Source organism: Panthera pardus, unplaced genomic scaffold (genome assembly GCF_024362965.1).
Source record: "Panthera pardus isolate Hobbes unplaced genomic scaffold, ASM2436296v1 HiC_scaffold_18, whole genome shotgun sequence".
NCBI classification, from domain to species: domain Eukaryota; kingdom Metazoa; phylum Chordata; class Mammalia; order Carnivora; family Felidae; genus Panthera; species Panthera pardus.
This window is the reverse complement of record NW_026526743.1, coordinates 15,613,670-15,631,429: the sequence shown is the minus strand read 5'-3', so window position 1 is coordinate 15,631,429 and position 17,760 is coordinate 15,613,670. Positions and strand designations below refer to the sequence as shown.

The window sequence follows — 17,760 nt, the reverse complement described above, 5'->3', positions numbered from 1 at the left end:
CATTCTAGGTAAAGGGGAACTGTTCCCTGCAAAGCCCTGGGGGAGGAGCATGTCCGGTAAGTCTGAGGGACATCGGGGAGTGAGTTTCTGGGGGGGAGGAAGCAAGGAGGAAGGTACTTCAGGGATGAGGGCAGACCTGTGCGGGTCCTTGCAAGCCATCGCACGGACTTTGGTGTTCACCCTGAGTGTGATGGAGATACAGGAAGGCTCCAAGCATGGGAGGGATGTGACCTGACTCAGGTGTTTACACGTTCCCCCTGGCCGCCTGCGGGGAAGACACTGGGAGTGGGTGGGAGGGAGATGGAGAGGCGGCTGCTGTGATGGCCCAGGGGGAGACTGGCACCAAGATCTGCGTGAGAACAGTGGAGGCAGGGAGAAGTGGGCAAGATAACGGATCTATTTTGAAGACAGAATCCACCAACTTAAAGAGTTTACAAAAAAAAGGAAAGGAATCAAGGCTGTGATTCCAAGGTTCCAACTTGAGCAATCTTTAATGTCTTGTTAAAGTCAACAAATGGTCCCAAGTACCCAGCCTTGGGGTAGGCAGGAGCATGCAGGATTAGGTCATGATTTTAACAACAGCAACAAAAACAGTAGCGGTCCTAACAGCAGTCCTAGGTTAAGTGATTAAAAGCAAGGACTCCAGGATCAGGTCTAGTTTGAGTCCTGGCACCACCACACATTCTCTCGGCCGTATCCTCTCTGAACCTCATGTTTCTCCTCCCTAAAACGGATCTGAGATGCTTTAGTAGCACACACAAAATATTCAATATATGTTGTTAGTTACTGAGTACCCCGGGATGTCTACTAAACATGTACGTACAGGACTCATTCTCACGACTAGTTTTATCCTTGTAGAGCTAGGAAGCAATTTGGCAGGGAGACACAGGTGGTGAGTGGTGGACTCAAACCCTAATCCTAACCCAGGGTGCAATCTCTTAATCACGACGGGATATTGCACCTGCTCCCTTTCCAAGGCCTAGGGAGCCAGAGGGGTGAGGGCCCAACTCCCGCATCGTGATCGATGAGAAGGAGGGCCTCGCTCTGTTGGGGGTGCGTGTGTGAGGGGGTGGAATGGTGGAAACAAGTTTCTGCATTTGGAGCGGAGCTGGGAGGACAACACTTGGTCTAGGGTGCTTCAAGAGCAGAGGGCATCTGAGGGAGGATGAGAAAAAGGCAACCGAAGTTTCTAAGCTGCAGCAATAGCGACACCCGCTGGCCTGTCGCGACAGCTGGGATCCTGAACGCACGCGCGGGATTCACAGAGCTGGGGGATTCCACGGTCCTGACTGAGTTACCCGAAGGGCGGCGCTCTAGGTCTCCGCGCCGGCAGGTCTGGGGGCGGGCCCTACTGCCTCCTGCACCAATCGGAACGCCGAAGGCCCTTAGGGGCCGATTGGACGGAGCCGCAGCAGGGCGCCGGGCGCGCACGCCGCTCCTGGGGCGGGGCCTCCCTCCGGCCGGCAGGGGGCGCGCGCCTGGAGAACAGGCAAGCTTTCATGGAGGGGGCGGAGGCGGAAGCGCGGGAGTGGGTCGCTGTGGCCCGGGACCTGCAAGCCTTAGGGTAAGGGGAACGGGGGGGAGGTGGTGGCTAGGGGCACAGGAGGGGACAGGTTTGCCCTCAGAAATTCCTACTGACCTCTCCAGCCCCCTCCCGCTGCCTCGGCCCCGCCACAGGTATGAGGGTTTCTCGGGGGCGACGTCGCTGGGCACCTCGTGTCCAGACTTCAGGGCGCTGTGCGCGCGGCTGGCGGCGGAGCTGGCCACTCTGGGCGCCCTGGAGCGGGAGCGGGAGGAGAGCGCGGAGGTGCTGAGGGCCGGCGACGGTACGTGTGGAGCGGGCAGCCCGGAGGGGTGGGGCCGCGGAGGTCGCCGCCGCGCCCTGACGTGTCTCGCCTCCTGCAGGCCCCGGCGCAGAGGAGGCATTCCTGCGACAGTTGGCCGACCTGCTGCGGGAGTTGCATTGCCCGGACTGCGCGCTCTGCGGCGGAGACTGCGCGACCGCGCTGCGGGAGCGCGGCGCGTGCCTGCGCCTGCTGCGTGAGCCGGGGGCTGGCCCAGGATGCGGAAGTGGGCGAGGCTACAGCCTCTAGAGGGGCGGGCTCAGCACCTTGGGGTGGAGCCAGGGTTCCCCTAAGGGGGCGTAGTCAGAATTGAGGCGGAACCGGAGGGTTGGAGGTGGTGGGGTTAGAATTTTGACGAGAAAGGCCTGATGTTTGAGTGGGTTGGGTTTGCTGTTGCGGGCCAGGTGTTTCCGATGTGGGCCGGGTTCGAAGTGCGAGCGGGGGACAGGGTCTCGAAGTGGGTGGAGCTTATCCTGGAGGTAGAGCCGGGGTTCTAGGTGCGGAGAACTAGAAGGCGAGAAGCAGATGGAACTTTCTGACCCCGGTGGGTCGGTGGGTCGGGTGGCAGCTCTCCTTGATTGCACCGCTCCTTTTTCCTTCTTTTAGGCTTTCTCTGTTCAGAACTCCAGGCTGCCCGCCTCCTCCGTCTGTACCCGCGGCTGGATTCCAGCCCCGCACCGCCCTGTGGGGAAGGGGCAGAGGAGGGAGATGACGTGGTTCAGGAACTGGTCCTTACCTTCCAAGCTCTGGGGCTGCCCAGACCTACGCCTGGGACCGCTGCCAGCCGGCTGCTGTGGGAGTTGCATGACAAGGTAGAGAGCTGGAGTCCCTTCCGCACCGGGGCCACCCCACTTTCCTTGTGGTAGGGGGAGTCCTTTCTCCAAAAGCGGTTCTGGCAGGAGTGCCCCAGCCACGGGGATATTTTTCTAGAGCAGTGACCACCATTCTTGATTCCGACGCCTGGGTCTTCAGGACCATGGGGAACTGGAATGCACGGAAAGTACATCTGGTTTCTGCCTCGTCAACCTCAGACTCCTCCTTCTCCCGTCAGATCTCTGAGCTGCTGCCTTCCCTGCCCCCAGGATTCCTGCAGCCCCTCCTCAGCAACCCGCTGGATGCACCCAGATGGGTAAGACTGTGTGTGGCTGTATGCCAACAGCGTCCTCACCCAGAGATGAGAGTCAGGGGGACCCCTGGCATGACTGAGGCCTTTTTCCCAGGAGGCATTGGAGTCTCTGTGCCAAAGGCTGAGAGATCAGTACTGCTGTCGCCGCTGCCTTCTCCTCAAGCGCCTGGACCTCACAACATCTGCCTTCCACTGGAGCGATCGGGCAGAGGTGTGGGCATAGAGGACCTTGGCAGGAGCAGGGAGGACCGGTTGTGTGGGCCACCAGTACTGGGAGGAGGAACGAAGGCCAGGAATATTTCCTTATACCAGGTTTTTAGATTCTTGTAAGGTTTGGGGCTCTAGAATGGCAGGGCCTCCAGGGCATTCTAAAATCTAGAGGCCCAGGACATTCTAGAATTCCCAGCTTTGAGCTGGGAGTGTCTTTGGAACTATACATAACTCTTGTTTAGAGATGTGGGGGGTGAGACCCTAAGTGGAGAAAGAGATGCTTCCAAGATGGCAGATGCCACCTGGGGAGGGCTCTTGGGCACCTTTTCCATGCCCCCCTCCCCAGGCCCAAGGAGAAGCCATGAAGGTAGTGCTGATCCCAATTCGGGAGGCTCTGAGCCCAGAATCAGATGTCTCCATCGCGCATGTCCTGGCTGCCCGAGCGGACCTGTCTCGTCTTGTCCCAGCCACCAGCAAGGCTGCCCGCCGAGGGACCTGCTGTGCCATCAACAAGGTGGGCACCTGGGGGTAGGGAAGGGCCCCAGCATCCTTGGCCTTCACACTTGGCTCTCTGGTCTCCGTGTTCATCTTTCTTCCCTGAACCTCAAATCTGATCAACTCTCAGGTGCTTATGGGCAACGTGCCAGACCGAGGGGGCCGTCCAAATGAGCTGGAGGCTCCCATGCCCAGCTGGCAGAGCAGAAGAGAGGACGGAGGTGGGCGGAAGGCAGGCCGCCAGAGCTGGGGTCGCAAGAAGAAGAAGAAGTAAAGGGGAACTGGTGGTTGAGTGGGGGGGATCCTCTCTGCCAATCCTCGCGGAGTCATTTTGAGAGTTTATCTTGGCATCTGGCTCCCAGGCCCCACATCCTCTGTTCCTAAGTTTCCAGATGTCCTTCCCCCATCCACCACTCAACAGCAAGGACCACGTTCTCTAGAAAATAAATTTAATTTATGACAGCTGTAGGACCTGTCTCTGTGGGGTCAGGCCAGGGGTGCTCAGGTTTGAGAAGGGGTAGGGGTGTCTATGTCCACTGGGTTTCAACAGGCCCCTGTTGCTCTGACCCTCATAGTCCTTTGCTCTTTAGCAACACATCTTTCCCTTCCTATGGGCATAGGGAAGGAGACATGCCGGCATTGGACGAACAGTTCTCAGGTGCCCACCATGTGCCAGCCCCATTCTAGGCACCAGGAATACAGTAGCGAAAAGTATAGATTATAAAAACCCCTGCTGTCCTGGAGCTGACATTTCTGGTGACGAGGAGCAGACATTCAACAAGATAAATAGGTAAAAAAGTATTGTTTGTCAGATGGGTAAAGGACTTTGGGGAAAAAACAAAGCAGGAAAACAGGAGCAGGACTGGGGGTGGATTGCAACTTCGAGTATGGTCAGAGGAGCCTCACTGAGAAGGTGACATTTGAGCTAAGTCCCAAAGAGGGAGCCATGGAGGCCTCTGGAAGAGCACTCCAGGCAGAGGGAACTGCCACTGCAAAGGCCCTGAGGTAGGAGTATTTTTGGCACGTTCAGGGACCATAGGGTTCAGTGTAGCTGAAGCAGGATGAGTAAGGGGGTGGGTGGTGGTAGGTAAGGTCAGAGAGGTGACAAATCGATTGTGGGAGGTGGGCCACAGTGAGGACTCTGGCTTTCCCCGAGTGAGACCGAGGCGTGGAAGGGCTCTGAGCAGAGGAGGGACTCAGGTGTTCACAGGCTCCCTGTTCCATCTCTACTCCAGCCTTCTCTCCTGTCTCTGGAGCCCCAGAGTTAGGAACTCTGCCCAGCCTATCCCCTCCCATCCTGACCCATGCTGTCAGTGTAGCATATTGGTAAGGAGCTTCCGTTTTAGAGGCAGACAGAAGGCCAGGGTTTGAGTCCTGCCTCCAACACTTAGGAGCTCTGCCACCTTAGAGAGCAGCTTAACCTCCCTGGGCCTCAGTTTCCTCATCTGTAAAATGGAGATGTAAGGACTCGGTGAGATGATACTTAGGTCTAAACATATCCACCATGAAACCACACAGATGCTAAGTGCAGGAAAACAGAATACAGGTTGTAGGCACTCTGATGCAAAAGAAGAAACTTTTGGAGTAAGAAATGACAAACTCTTCGCTGAAGGCAGTGTGGATGCGAAGGAGGTGACGCCTTTGGGGGTCCTGCTGGAGGCCGAAGAATAGGACTTGAGACTGACTGTGGGGGAGGTGAGAGAGGTCAGACCCAAGCAGGGTCTAGGAATTCAGCGTGGAGGGCTGGGTGGGCAGGGCCGTCGTTCGAGGGGCACCTGGAAGGAGGAAGACATTGGGTGATGCGGGGAGTGTATGGTGTCTAGGAGAAACTGCGAGGGGCGGAGCCTCACCCAGACTTCTGTTTAGTGGATGGATGAACATCGCCAGGGATGTTCTGGCCTTTTTTTTTTTTTTTTTTTTTTTTTTTAACTCAATCTGAAGGTCTGTACCTTTGAAGAGTAAAATTTATTCCACTGACATAAATTATAGCTCCTGGTGAATTCGGCCTTATCTTTGTCCTTTTCTTTTTTCTCCTCAAAATTCTTTTTCTTTTTCTTTTTTTTAAATGTTTATTTATTTTGGAGACAGAGACAGAACATGAGCGGAGAGGGGCAGAGAGAGAGAGGGAGACACAGAATCCGAAGCAGACTCCAGGCTCTAAGCTGTTAGCACAGAGCCTGACGTGGGACCCGAGCTCACAAGCTGTGAGATCACGACCCTGAGCTGAAGTCGGATGCTTAACCGACTGAGCCACCCGGGTGCCCCCTCAGAATTCTTTTTCTGTTCTACTAGTGGCTAGCCCCTCTTCCCACCCCACCAGACTGAAATTTTTATTTTTCCCTCAACATTAGAAATTAGCCAGTATCTATACTCTCCTACCCAAGCAGGGGAGGACTCTTTCACCTTTTTGCTTTGCTATGCTTTTCCAAATCTGCCTTGGTTCCCCCAACCAAATGGCCTGGTCTCCCCTGTATCCAGCTGGCGGTAGGGGGGCAGTCCCTCCTCACCGTCTGTGGTTCCCAGGAAGGGTGCGGGGGCTCTGTCTGAGTCCAAGCATGGCGCAGATAGTGCCCCGTCTCCGGCTCCAGGGATAGTGTGTAGGAGAGATTGTCCTCTGTGCCTGTTTGTGGGGTGACGGGCGTGGGTGGCGTGGTTGCGACGGGAAGGGCCTTGTGACCTTGAAGTTAATCCCCATCCACCAGGCCCCCTTCCCAGGACTGCCACACCCTGGGTCTTACCACAGCTGGCGTGGGGAGCTGGTGTGGGTGGGCCAGGGGCTCCTGGGGGGCTCACATCGCCCTTGGCCCCTGGCCTTTTCTTACACTCCACCTTCACACGGTCTCTGCAGTGTTTGTGGCAGCACAGCCCACAGTCTGAGGCAAGGTCAGCAGTTAGCGGCCAGAGGCCCAGCCTGGGCCCCCCAGCCGCCCAGCCTGTAGGTGCTGGATCCCCTCCCCACCACTGATGCCTCACTCACCCCGACAGCGGTAGCCTTGCTTGGTGACGCCCCAGAGCTGGTAAGAGAAAGCAGAATTGGTTACCTAGGCGAGGGGAGAGGGCTGTGGATGGGGGTGGGGTTGGTCTCTGGAAGCATGGAGACCATGTGGTTTGGGAAATTCTCCAGGCTAGGGGCTTAAGGGGGGATCTGGGGATTAAAGGGATTTGGAGGTTACTGCAAGTCTAGGGAGTCATCTAGGATATTAGAATTAAGTAAAATCTGGAATGAATGAAATGTACATTCTATGGGCAGGGATTGGGTTTCCTGTTGCCTGCTTGAGCCCCCCTCCCCAGCCCTCAAGTCTAGAACTGACTGACACACAGGAGGTACTCACTAAATATTTAGTGAATGAAAAATAGGTTTGGAAAAGTAATCCAAGGTATGTGAATTCGTTTTGGTTTGGAGATTGAGAGATCTGTCCATTATCCAGAATTTGAGGATACCTTCAATTTGAAAGTTATCCAGGGTCTGAATTAATCTGGATCCTAAAGACTTGGAAATTGATTCTGTTTGGAGATAATCTACAGTTTTGGATACCCATGGTTTGGCAGTGATCCAGGATGGAGATCATCTGGGATTTGGGCATTATCCAGACTTTGGGTATATCCAGTTTACACGGGATGTGGGGATTATTCGAGCCTGGGGGCTTTTCTGGAACTTGGGGATCATCTGGGACTTGGGGACTGTGAGCCCTCCAGGGCAGGGCTGGCCTTTTGAGTCCAGGACTTAAGGAGTTAGGACTTGGGACTCTTCAGGGGGGATGGGCACTAGGGGTGATGATAGAGGGGCAGGGTGCTCACGAAGCCACTGCAGCTGTCACAGAAGGTGGGCTTGCGGAAGGTGACTTCATGGAAGGTGTGCAGGAAGGCCAGGCCCAGCTTGGAGCAGATGGCGCTGGCCCGGAGCAGGTACGCCGTCAGCTCTTCTCGGGTGAAGGAGCCATTCCTAGGGGCACAGACCACCTCAGCATGACTGGCCCCCTTCTCCCAGACTCGCGAGTCCCGGCAACCCCAGCATCCTCATCTTTGGGGGACCCAGAGGTCGGGAGTGCTTACCCCGGGCGGGGCGGTGGGTGAAGCCCATGGCAGGCGAAGGGGAAGTTGCCTGAGAATCGCTCAAAGTCCTCCTGAGAGATGGTTCCTCGGCCTTCAGGGTCATAATTCTTGAACACAGACTTCAGAGGAGCATGGGGAGGGCAGAGTAAGGCCAAATCATGATCCTCAGTCTTAGATCTCGTCCTCTGCGTCGGGACTGTACAGATACCTTCCCTCCTGGCCCCTCCTCACCTCCACCAGCTGCTCCACGTGCTGACCCAGGGTGACCCTGTCAGGCTTGGGTGTCACGCCAGGGGCCCACTCCACCACCAGGGGCGCTTTGAAGGGGGAGGGTGGCTGGGGCAGGGACAGAGGGGCACAGTTAGTCAGTGCATGGGCTGGGGCCGGGGCCAGGGGTCAGGGGTCAGTTCTCACCAGACTCTTGGGGCAGCGGGGCTCCCGGGCATAAGAAAGCTCATAGATCTCGTCCTCCGTGTAGAAGAGATCCAGGGAAAGCTGCGGGTGGGCAGGGCATTACAGACCCTCCTCTCCAGCCTCTGCCCTCGGCCTGCACCCTGCCCGGATCCCCACTCTCATCCTCCTCCCGAGCCCCTCTTCTCTGGGGACTCCTAGGGTCCTCTCTCCCACCGAGCCACCATTCAGTCTCCACACCCCTGTTCCCTAGTCCAGAAATGCCATCTTCTCACTGAGGCCTTTTTTGGTCCTTTTTAAAATTGTAAACCCCTGTCACTTTCCTTGCTGGTTCCTACTTTGGCCTTCTCTATGGTACTTATCCTCCGAAAGACCATATGATTTACTCACTTACTTTGTTTTATTGGCTGTCTCTCCCCTACCGGGAAGTCAGCCCCACAAGAACAGCAGGAGGTTTTTGTTGTTGTTGTTGTTGTTTTCATTTTGTTTTGTTTTTTCTGACTTGCTCACTGCTGTGAGCCTAAGTGCCTAAAGTAGTGTCTGGCTCACAGCAGGTGCTCAATAAATATTTGGGCTTGATAGCCTTCTAGAATCAATAAAGCATAGGGCCTTGGGCCCCACTCATCTCAGGGCAAGGCCAGCTTCACAGGCAGGCCCCATACTTTGAAGGGCCCCCATTTCATTTAATGCCCTGCTGTCATCGTCTTGAAATTCTTCAGAATTTTGAACAAGGAGCCCCACATTTTCATTTTGCGCCGGCCCTGCAAATTATGTAGCTGGTGGTCCTGTCTTGGGTCTGCAAATCAGTCTTAGACCTCATGGCCTTCAGAATCCCAGTCTCTCTCAATTTGTAGCTCCTTGGCAAGGAGGGGGGAGGATATATATGTTGTTATTTATGTTATATAAATAGAACGTAGCTAGAATCGCACACCCTCAATCTCAGGATGTAGTATGGTGGTTAACAGGTTAACACACGGGTTCTGAGGCTGAGCTGCTTGGGTTCAAATGCAGGTTTTACTGCTGTGGGACAGTAGGCAAGTGACTTCACCTTGTGGACCTCAGTTTCCCAATCTGCAGAATGGGTGCCACAAGGGTGCAGATGCTCTCGCGCCCAGGACTGTAAACCCCTGCACCCTCCAGGCGCAGTCTAGGGGCGCCCAGCCTGGGCAGGGGTGGGGCGGGGCGGCTCACCGTGAGCAGATGCAGCAGGTCCTCGTTGGCACTGCAGGGCGGGTGCTGCCTCTGGAGGGCTGCCAGCTCCTGCAGCCGCAGGTAGAGGTTGTTGAGTTTGGGGAGGTGCAGGCGGCCGTCTGGCAACCTGTCGGGCTGTGCCTCATGCAGGGACACCAGATCTTTGAGGTGCACGCCCAGTACCGGCAGCCGGAAGCCCGTGCAGTCAGCCCAGGTGCGGCGGTAACGGGCGTAGTTGTTGTGGGCAGCGAGGAGCTCAGACAGTTCTAGCAGGGCCTGTGGGGGAGGGGCGTATGGGGGGGGGAGGTTATGGGGGAGGCCATTTCTGCTCCCTTAGCCACCCGCATGAGTTCCGGACTCCCAGGGGTCCAATGGCATTTTGGACAGCTCCCCGAGCCCCCTCCCGTCCCCCATTGGCCTCAGCAACCTCCTCCCCCAAACTGCTTTTCCTTTTGGGTCCCCATTTCAGAAAGCTCCGTATCCCCCATTCCCCAGGCTAGTGATTTTTTTCCAAAACCGAAATCTGATCGTGCGTGCTGTCATCATTACCAAACCTTCCCAACTCCCCATTGCCATCTGGATAAAGCCCAGACACCTTAGTTCAGCTCGCAGGTCTCAACAGGATCCCCCACCCTGGGCATCTCCAGTCTAATTTCCTGCCAGATCCTGACTTCAGCCATACGCTGGACTCAAGAGTACCTCACTCTCCCCGTGCACTTCCCAGGACACGCCTAACCCATGCTCCTCCCATGGGTGGCCTAAATTTGGTGTCCTTAGGGGCATCATTTCACTCCCCGCCTGGACTGCAGGTTCTCTGCGTGTCTCCCTCCAGTCCTGCTCAGGACCGGAAACACGGAGTAGAGAGGGGTCAGCATGATGCACGCATGGTGGAGGAGGGAGGAAGACAGGCAGAGGACAGAGCCTGGGGGTCTGTCGGATTTGGAGGAGCAAGGTCTCCAGGTGGCTCCAGGGCCCCTAGGTGGATGGAGGGGATTGGGAGAAAGTGCGGGGTGGTTCAGGATAACTGGCCGCTGGAACCCTGGGAGAAGAGTGGGGGTTCACCTTGGTGCTGTCAGGGCTCAGATGAGCGTGGGAGTCCTTGAGTCTGGAGATGGCACTGTGACACAGGCCCCCCGTGACCGCCATCAGTGTGTTGAAATTCTGGAGCTCGTGGAGCCTCTAGGAAGGAAGGGTGATGCTGAGATGGTGGGGTCACATGGAGGATAGGCAAAATGGGGTTTCACGTGACAGCATCCAGGTTGAGCTGGGGTGTCAGGCGTGTGTGGGTATGGACCAGTGTGGGCATCAGGTTAGATGTGTCAGGCAGGGGTGGGCCGCAAGCAGGTATATGGTCATATATGGGCATTAACGGGGGGGGGGGGTCGAGCAGGTGATGTGAGTTCAGAGAACAGTGTGGCGGGAAGGGGGTAGTCAGGCAAGTGTGAGGAGTTGGACAGGTTTGGGGACTAGACAGGTGTGGGGGATTCAGACAGATGTCAGGGTGCTGGGCACCTGGGGGTCAGGCAGGGAGACAAGACGGCCTGGGCTCTGGGCAGGAGTTAGGAACCGGGCAGAGGTGAATGGGGCCAGAGTGAAATGGAAGGGTCAGAAGGACATGAGAGACAAGTGTGGGGTCAGCCGGGCATCAGGGGCAACTGTCTCATCCTCCTCTTTTTCAAGTTTGCAGGGCAGAGGTCGCTGTGGGGAGGAGGGCGGGGGGGGGGGGGAGCCAGGGAGGAGTGGAAGACACTCAGCCGGAGGAGGCCAGGGGCAGACACTAGAACCTCCAGGTCTTAGGGGCCGGACAGGCGGTCAGGCAGACAGGCGAAGCAGTGCGTTGGAAGACGCGAGAGGAAGGGCGTGGTCTGCGAGGAAGTACGCAAGGGGGCGTGGCCACGGTGGGGGCAGGAGGCTTCCCTTTTCTCCAGAAAGGAGAGAAGGTATCTATTTAGGGAAGGGGAAGAGAGGGGTTGTGACACAGTGGGGCTGGGCCAAGGACAGACCTGACGTGATGGGGAGGGAAGTATGCAGCCGAAGGGACGGCTGGGGCCTAGAGACCGAGGTGAGGGTGACGCAAACGTGGGGGCATGGAAGAGACGCTTTCACTGCCCCGTAGGCAGAATATTCGGGCATGGGGCTTGGGCAAGGGGGGGGAGCATCGTCAACAGCTACGTCTAGGACCAAGGAAGGGAGTGCCGGGGCGGGTTCGACGTGGCGCTATCCAGGCCAGGAAAGCGCACAGTCCGGGTTTAGAACCTCGGGACTGGGGCCTCGGGGGCGGAGTCAGGGTGGGCGTGACGCGAGGAGGCGGGGCCAGGATGTGGATGACGTCACCACTCGCGCGGGTCAGCTGTGGCCGAGGGCCGGGCAGCAGGAATGCGAGGGGGGGTTGGGGGGGTGGGGTCTGAGAACTGCGGGTGGCGGTTCCCTCAGTCCCTGGGGGCGGGCCTCACCTGTGCCACTTGGATGAACTTCTCCAGCACCTGCGCGCGCTGTGCCGGCCCGGGACGGCTCAGCACCATGACCTGCACCCAGCGGGACACGCTGTTGCTGAGGCCTACGGATCCCTCCAGGGCCGGGCAGCCCCGCACGGAGCCCTGCAAAACGTAGCCCCGCAGATCCTGGGGCTGGGGGTGAGGTGGGCATCAGGGTGGGCAGGGGTGCCGCGGCCTTGCCGTCACACGCCCATCCCCCTAGCAGTCGTGACCTCTGAGGCCCTAGTCTGGCTGTCACATGTCCTTGACGTCACCGTGGCCCTCTCCCTCTGAAGAGAAATATTTAAATAAAGTCAGGCACTGTTCTCAGTCCTTTGTTATATTAACTAATTTAATCCTCACATCAACTCTACGAAGTGAATACCGTGAATATATTATTCACATTTTAGAGATGAGACTGTCAAGGCACAGAGAAGATAACTTGCCCAGGGTCGCACAGGCGAGAGTCGGGGTGGGAACCCAGTCTATTGCCCCTACCTGTATACCTGGCTGGTATGCCGTCAGCAAAAGGAAGAATGGCAAAGAGACACAAAAGCGATTTCTATTCGTTCTGCTCAAGGGGTCAACATTCCATGCCCACATGTACTGCACATGTGTGTGTGTGAACAGTCAGGATATTTCCAGATGAAGGAACTGGTGGTGACCTTCCCTTGAAGTGGCGATGGCAATAGCTAATACTTACACACACACACACACACACACACACACACACACACACTTATATATACCATAAGTATACTTATATAGAGGTTGAAGCACATGAAGTGATCATTTGGGTAGGTAAAACATGGCAAAATACAACAATTTCAAATGGTTCTACCAGATAGCATTCACTCTGGACCGGGCACTGATCCTACGAGGCAGGAACTGTGAAATCCCCCTTTTTATAGATAATGGAACTGAAGCACAGTGAACTTCAATGCCTCCCGAATACATTAATAATTAATAAAATATTCTGAGCACTTACTTACTACTGTGCCAGGTAGTGTGACAAGCATTTTTAAGCGGACATTTTAATTGAATTCTCCTGACCATCTACTGAGGTATGGGGACCGCCATCTTACAAATGAGACACGTGAGTCCCAGAGAGGCTGAGAAACGAATTCAAAGTTACACAGATAAGGAGGGGCTGCTGGATTTGAACCCAGGGGTTCTGTCCTCAGTCAGCTTAACTCCTTTTACTGAACCTTCTGGCACCCATCTTGAGAGTCTGAGATCCCTGCCCAAAGCCCATGCCCGGGCCCTCTGACTTTTGGAGGCTCCCCCACTCCTAGTCCTCCCCAGCTCGGGGAGGGCGTCCTCACCGTGATAGCCTGGAAGGAGCGAAACTCCAGGTAAGTGAGATGCTGAGCCAGCTCCTCCGTCTCCAGGTGGTCGAAGAGCAAGGACACTTTGCGCTTTTTGCCGAGGCCTGGGCTGCTCAGAGGGGGCGGGGGGCCAGGGCCCCCGGGGCTCAGGCTGGGGGCAAAGAGGGGCAGGGTACTGGATGGGTGCGGGGTGGAGGACGTGAGGGTGAGGAGAGAGGCAGCCGAACGGGGGTGGGGAGGGCTGACTCACAGGGTGGAGGAGTCTCCCAGGCTCCTCTGGGCAGAGTTGCCCTCCTGCTCCACAGTGGCCCAGAAGCGCCCGATAACCTCTTCTAGCTGAGGCTCTTGATGCACTGTCTCTGGGTGTTGGGTCAGCCAGTACCTGTGGGTAGGTTACAGACAGGGGTGGGGGTGGGCAAGGTCTCTAAAGGAGGTCTCTTGGGCTGAGGAATCTCGGGCCAGGGGTCTCTGGAAGGTCAGGGTTTGGAGAGGCCCCAGCCTAGGGCTGTCTCTAGAAGTGGGACAGGGGGCCTCTTAACACAGGCTGGGGGATCAGTGGAAGATAAATTGGGGGGATCTCTTGGAGGTGGAATTGCTAGGAAGCAGGATAGTGGAGGGGTCTCAGGAACTAAGCCAGGGACCTCTGAGGAGTGACATTTGGGGAGAACAAGGTGAGGGGGTGTTAAAAGCTAGGCCGGGGTATGCGAGAGGTGGGGGTTTGGGGCATCAGAGCTAGAGGTCTCTAAGAAGTGAGGGTTCTAAGGGGCAGAACTGGGAGGGTCTTAGGAACCAAAGCGGGGCTGTCTCAGAAGCGGTATTTGGGGGAGCAGGGCTTGGATCTGTGGGGGATTGGGCTGGAGAATCCCCGGGAGGTGTGTTTTGGGGGGAAAGAGGCCGGTGGGGACCCCGGGTCATGGGAGTAGCGTTCTTGACCCCACCCTACCTGACCAGGTGGCAGATCTGCAGCCGCCTCAGCTCCTGTGTGTCCCCTGTGGCTTCCTGGTACTTGAGTTCCGGTCAAGGCTCTGCCAACCTGCCTGCTCACCCTGCCCCCATCTTCCAGACCCGCCCGTCTCTGCCCTCCGCCCTCCACCCGCTGCTCATGGCCCTGGGAGGATATAAGGTCAGCAGGCGGGCAGCGAGGTGGGCGGAAGGCAGCACCCAGCTGTGCATGGCCAGTACCATGTTGAGAACGTGGTCCCCACGGCGCAGGCTGCCAGCTGAGTCTGGGGGCGGGAGGAGGGGACTCTGTCAAAATGGCTCCTGGGCCAAAGACTGCAGAGTCTCCACAGCCAGTTGGACTAGCTGGTTCCGACTCCGGCTCTACCGGTGACTCCCTGCATGAACTAGGGCAAGCCACTTAGCCTCCTTAGGGTGTCTCAGTTTCCTGGTCTGCGCTGTGCGTAGACCAGCACAGTACCTGGCAAGTCATGGTGTGGATGGAAATAGCATCAGACCTCCTCCTCCTCCACATCTCGGGAAAAAGAAACGCACGTGTTTCTCTCATCCCTAATGTAGTGCTTGAGATTCACTCCGCACACACTTGCTCCCATTTTATACTCCCGCCCCCCCCAAACTGAGGCCTACAGAGAGGTGGGTGCTTTACCACCTGAGGGCCAGGGAGGCTGGGGACACTCACCGAAGGACTGAATACATTTCTCCAGCAGCTCATCTTCGCTGCAGCCGCCCTCATTCAGCATGCCCAGAGCCATGGAAGCCATGACCTTGCTGATTTCCCGGGGGCTGGGGCACGTCTTGTGGCGCCGGGCCTGTCGGGGCCGGCCCCGCCCCCCTGTCTTTGCTGGGCATTCCTGGTGGGACTTCCTGTGGGCACACCCCCCAGGGAATCATGGGAACCCCTTCCTTTGGGCCGACCCTCAGAATTCTTCTTGACCCCCAAGACCCGAGGCATTATGGGAGAAGCTTCCCAAAGGCAAAGCCCCAGACGAAGCCTCCTGACCTACCATGGACTCATGGGAGAAAACCCCTGCAGTATTCCAGATAATGGGAGCCCTCTCTTACAGGTAAACTCAAAGGATTACTCCTGCCCCCCTCAGGGAATCGGGAGAAAAGACTCTCAAGACCACCCTGAACCCCCAGGAAATCATGGGAGAAGACCCCCAGGATTACTACAGACCCTACAGGGAATCATAAGAACTCCTTCCTCCAGGCATTGGCTCCAATTCCCCTTAACTATACAGTCCCAAGGCATTTTGGAGAGACTTCCTGTTGGCCGACCCCTGGGACGACTCTTGACCTCCCAGAGAATCATGGGAAAAGACCCCCCCAGAATCATTCCTGTCCTCCCCAGGTTCTGCCTTCAGGGAGACTCTTCCCAATTGCCCTTTGCTCTAAAGCACTGCCCGCTCCCTCCCCCAGCCCTCGGGAAAGCAGCAGACCCTGAGATCCCATCTGTCATCCCTCTCCCAGCTGGAGCCCCCACTGAGGTGACACACCCCTCCCCCAAGACAGTATCTTGGTGGGACCTGAGTCTTAGCCACCAGCCCGGGTCCCTGGGTTTGGAGAGAAGATACAGGGGCAAAGTGGCCTCACCAGGGCTCTTCAGAGCTGGGCAGGGTCCCTGGGGCTGAGGCAGCTTCAAGGAAAGTTTAAAAATAACCCTCGCTCTGCCTTGTGCCTCCCTGAGGCTCGTGTTCCAGTTGGGGAAAGAGGGTAATGGAGAGTCAGGGGTGGTGGAGGAAGGAGGCAGCAGAATTCAGGGTGGCACGGCCTTGGCTCTCACAAAATGGGATTAGAGACACTTATGTTGGCTGTGTGACTTTGTGCTGGTCACTTCATTTCTCTGGGCTTCGGTTTCCCCATATGAAAAAGGAGAGTCGTCCTGAGACCTTCCCAAGGAATTTATTATGAACATTCAATGCCTTGCTCTTCAGAAGTGCTAAATAAAGGACTTAGTTCACTCAGGCTGTTAAGTGGCCAGAGATGGGAAAGTTGAACTTGAGATAGAGAGAAAGTGATGGGGCAAACCAGAAGCCAGGCCTGGGGCGTGGGGTGAAATCAGAGACTCTCCTAACGAAGGCAGTGCCGTGTCCCAGGGGCATCATAAGGGTTCAGGGAATCAGTATTGACTGTGGTTAGCTGGTATCGACTGAGTTCTGAATACTTTTTATTTTTATTTTTTATTTATTTTATTTTTTATTTTTTTCTTTTTCTTTTTCTTTTTATTTTGGGGGCGCCTGGGTGGCTCAGTCGGTTAAGTGTCCGACTTGGGCTCAGGTCATGATCTCACGGGTCAGTGAGTTCGAGCCCCATGTCGGGCTCTGTGCTGACAGCTCAGAGCCCGGAGCCTGCTTCAGATTCTGTGTCTCCTTCTCTCTCTGCCCCTCCCCCGCACACGCTCTGTGAGCGCTCTCTGTCTCTCTCACACACACAAAATTTTTTTAATGATTTTTTTATTTTTAAGTAATATCTATACCCAACATGAGGCGCGAATTCGCAATCCCGATATCAAGAGGCACATGACCCACCGACTGTGTCAGCCAGGCGCCCAGCAATGTGTTTTACAAGCCCTCCAGGGGGTTCTGATGCACACTCGGGCTTGAGAACCACTAGTCAGACTGTCTCACTGAGGACTTCTGGGAGGAAGAAACCAGGGCACAGAGCAGTTAAGTGACTTACCTAAGGTCACACAGACAGGAAATGAGGTAGCCAGGTCTCCACCAGTAAACTGCTGGCTATTATAGGGAGGGGACCCCTTTACCCATCAGAGCCATGCCAGAGGAGGCCGGAGGAGCTACCCAGGCTAGGGACCCAGCCACCATCACCCCTGTGAGGACAGGAAAGCAAGCTTGCCCAGGTGACAAGATGCCCATTCCAGAAGCTGCTGGGCCCTTACCTGTGGACCGGCTGCTCTCTGGAGCGTCTGGAGCAGCCAGGAGTGGTTTAAGAAGCAGGGGAGCCGCCATGCCCTGCGTCACACTCCCCTCCCCCGGGGCAGGGCCCTGCGGGAGCCTGGAGTTTCCAGTCCAGGGGCAGGGGGCAGCGAGGGAGCGACTGTGATGGGGAGCGAGGAGGACCCCAGGGAGGACAGAGACAGCCAATCTAGGGAGCAGGGATGAGTGGGGGCGGGGTAGCAGAGGCTACAGAGCAGCTCAAACTCCAGAGACAGCGAGGACAAGACCCAGGGGCTCATACAAACAGTCCTGGCCCAGCGGCTCTGGACTCCCTGCAGCATCTTTCGCCTGGTGCCCCCTGCCCCTGCTCCTGTCGCTGAAGGAGCCCAACACCCTACCAGCCGCCTTAGTACTCCCCGGCCTTCCCGCGCAGCCCGAGGCGCGCTTAGGGTGCTCCCAGTCTTCCTGGGGAGGGTCCTCTCACCTCTTGCTGTCTTTCCTGTTCATGCTTCCTGGTGGGGGGAGGGGGTCTTGCCAAAGTCTGGCTCAGTTCTTCCTCCTCCCCAGTGCTCCAGCTTCTTAGCCCCTAGGGAGCTGGGGCCTCCTCTGGTGCTTGGGAAGGAAAGAGGAACTTCCCCTCCCCACCCAGCCCCAGGCCAGGGGGAAGGAAGAGGCTGGGGAGAGACCAAAGGTCCCCCCTCCCCCCACACGGGGATCCCTTCAGGCTGAGGTTTCCGGTGCTGCCAGCCCCCACCCCCAGGCGGCCAGCGGGCT

General features: G+C 56.7%; 2 protein-coding genes across 7 annotated transcripts; one reads left to right on the top strand and one right to left on the bottom strand.

Annotated features, from left to right (window-relative positions):
* Positions 1 to 1,460: 1,460 nt before the first annotated feature.
* FAM98C (family with sequence similarity 98 member C) lies at positions 1,461 to 4,137 on the top strand. Of its 3 annotated transcripts, none has more exons than XM_019432133.2 (8): positions 1,461 to 1,564; positions 1,678 to 1,826; positions 1,906 to 2,040; positions 2,451 to 2,656; positions 2,896 to 2,973; positions 3,065 to 3,181; positions 3,527 to 3,694; positions 3,806 to 4,137. In XM_019432133.2, exons 1-8 carry the CDS (start codon positions 1,500 to 1,502, stop codon positions 3,947 to 3,949), a joined length of 1,062 nt encoding a protein of 353 aa, XP_019287678.2. In that variant the 5' UTR covers positions 1,461 to 1,499; the 3' UTR covers positions 3,950 to 4,137. The 3 variants fall into 3 exon arrangements, with proteins under 3 accessions (XP_019287678.2, XP_019287677.2, XP_019287680.2); XM_019432132.2 differs by having other exon boundaries at positions 1,906 to 2,070; XM_019432135.2 differs by lacking the exon at positions 3,065 to 3,181 and having other exon boundaries at positions 1,906 to 2,070.
* Positions 4,108 to 17,585, bottom strand: RASGRP4 (RAS guanyl releasing protein 4). Of its 4 annotated transcripts, XM_053906010.1 has the most exons (17): positions 17,471 to 17,585; positions 14,772 to 14,956; positions 14,253 to 14,358; positions 14,076 to 14,138; positions 13,383 to 13,514; positions 13,130 to 13,283; positions 11,784 to 11,957; positions 10,393 to 10,509; positions 9,331 to 9,606; positions 8,143 to 8,223; positions 7,960 to 8,064; positions 7,729 to 7,847; positions 7,474 to 7,618; positions 6,653 to 6,689; positions 6,414 to 6,548; positions 6,183 to 6,295; positions 4,108 to 5,450 (listed from the first exon to the last, which is right to left on the bottom strand). In XM_053906010.1, exons 1-17 carry the CDS (start codon positions 17,491 to 17,493, stop codon positions 5,406 to 5,408), a joined length of 2,010 nt encoding a protein of 669 aa, XP_053761985.1. In that variant the 5' UTR covers positions 17,494 to 17,585; the 3' UTR covers positions 4,108 to 5,405. The 4 variants fall into 4 exon arrangements, with proteins under 4 accessions (XP_053761985.1, XP_019287668.2, XP_019287670.2 ...); XM_019432123.2 differs by lacking the exon at positions 4,108 to 5,450 and having other exon boundaries at positions 5,462 to 6,295; XM_019432125.2 differs by lacking the exon at positions 4,108 to 5,450 and having other exon boundaries at positions 5,462 to 6,295; positions 13,130 to 13,241.
* Between the last annotated feature and the right edge of the window lie 175 nt (positions 17,586 to 17,760).

Bases quoted from the DNA above. Each gene is read 5' to 3' on its own strand.
- RASGRP4 (XM_053906009.1), bottom strand. From the start codon at position 17,493: ATGAACAGGAAAGACAGCAAGAG. The intron at 11,958-13,129 runs GTGAGGACGCCC...CCTCACCCCCAG, and splicing joins GCTCCTTCCAGGCTATCACG to CCCCAGGATCTGCGGGGCTA. The intron at 9,607-10,392 runs GTGAACCCCCAC...CCTCCCCCACAG, and splicing joins TGAGCCCTGACAGCACCAAG to GCCCTGCTAGAACTGTCTGA.
- FAM98C (XM_019432132.2), top strand. From the start codon at position 1,500: ATGGAGGGGGCGGAGGCGGAAGCGCGGGAGTGGGTCGCTGTGGCCCGG. The intron at 2,657-2,895 runs GTAGAGAGCTGG...TTCTCCCGTCAG, and splicing joins TGTGGGAGTTGCATGACAAG to ATCTCTGAGCTGCTGCCTTC. The intron at 3,695-3,805 runs GTGGGCACCTGG...ATCAACTCTCAG, and splicing joins CCTGCTGTGCCATCAACAAG to GTGCTTATGGGCAACGTGCC.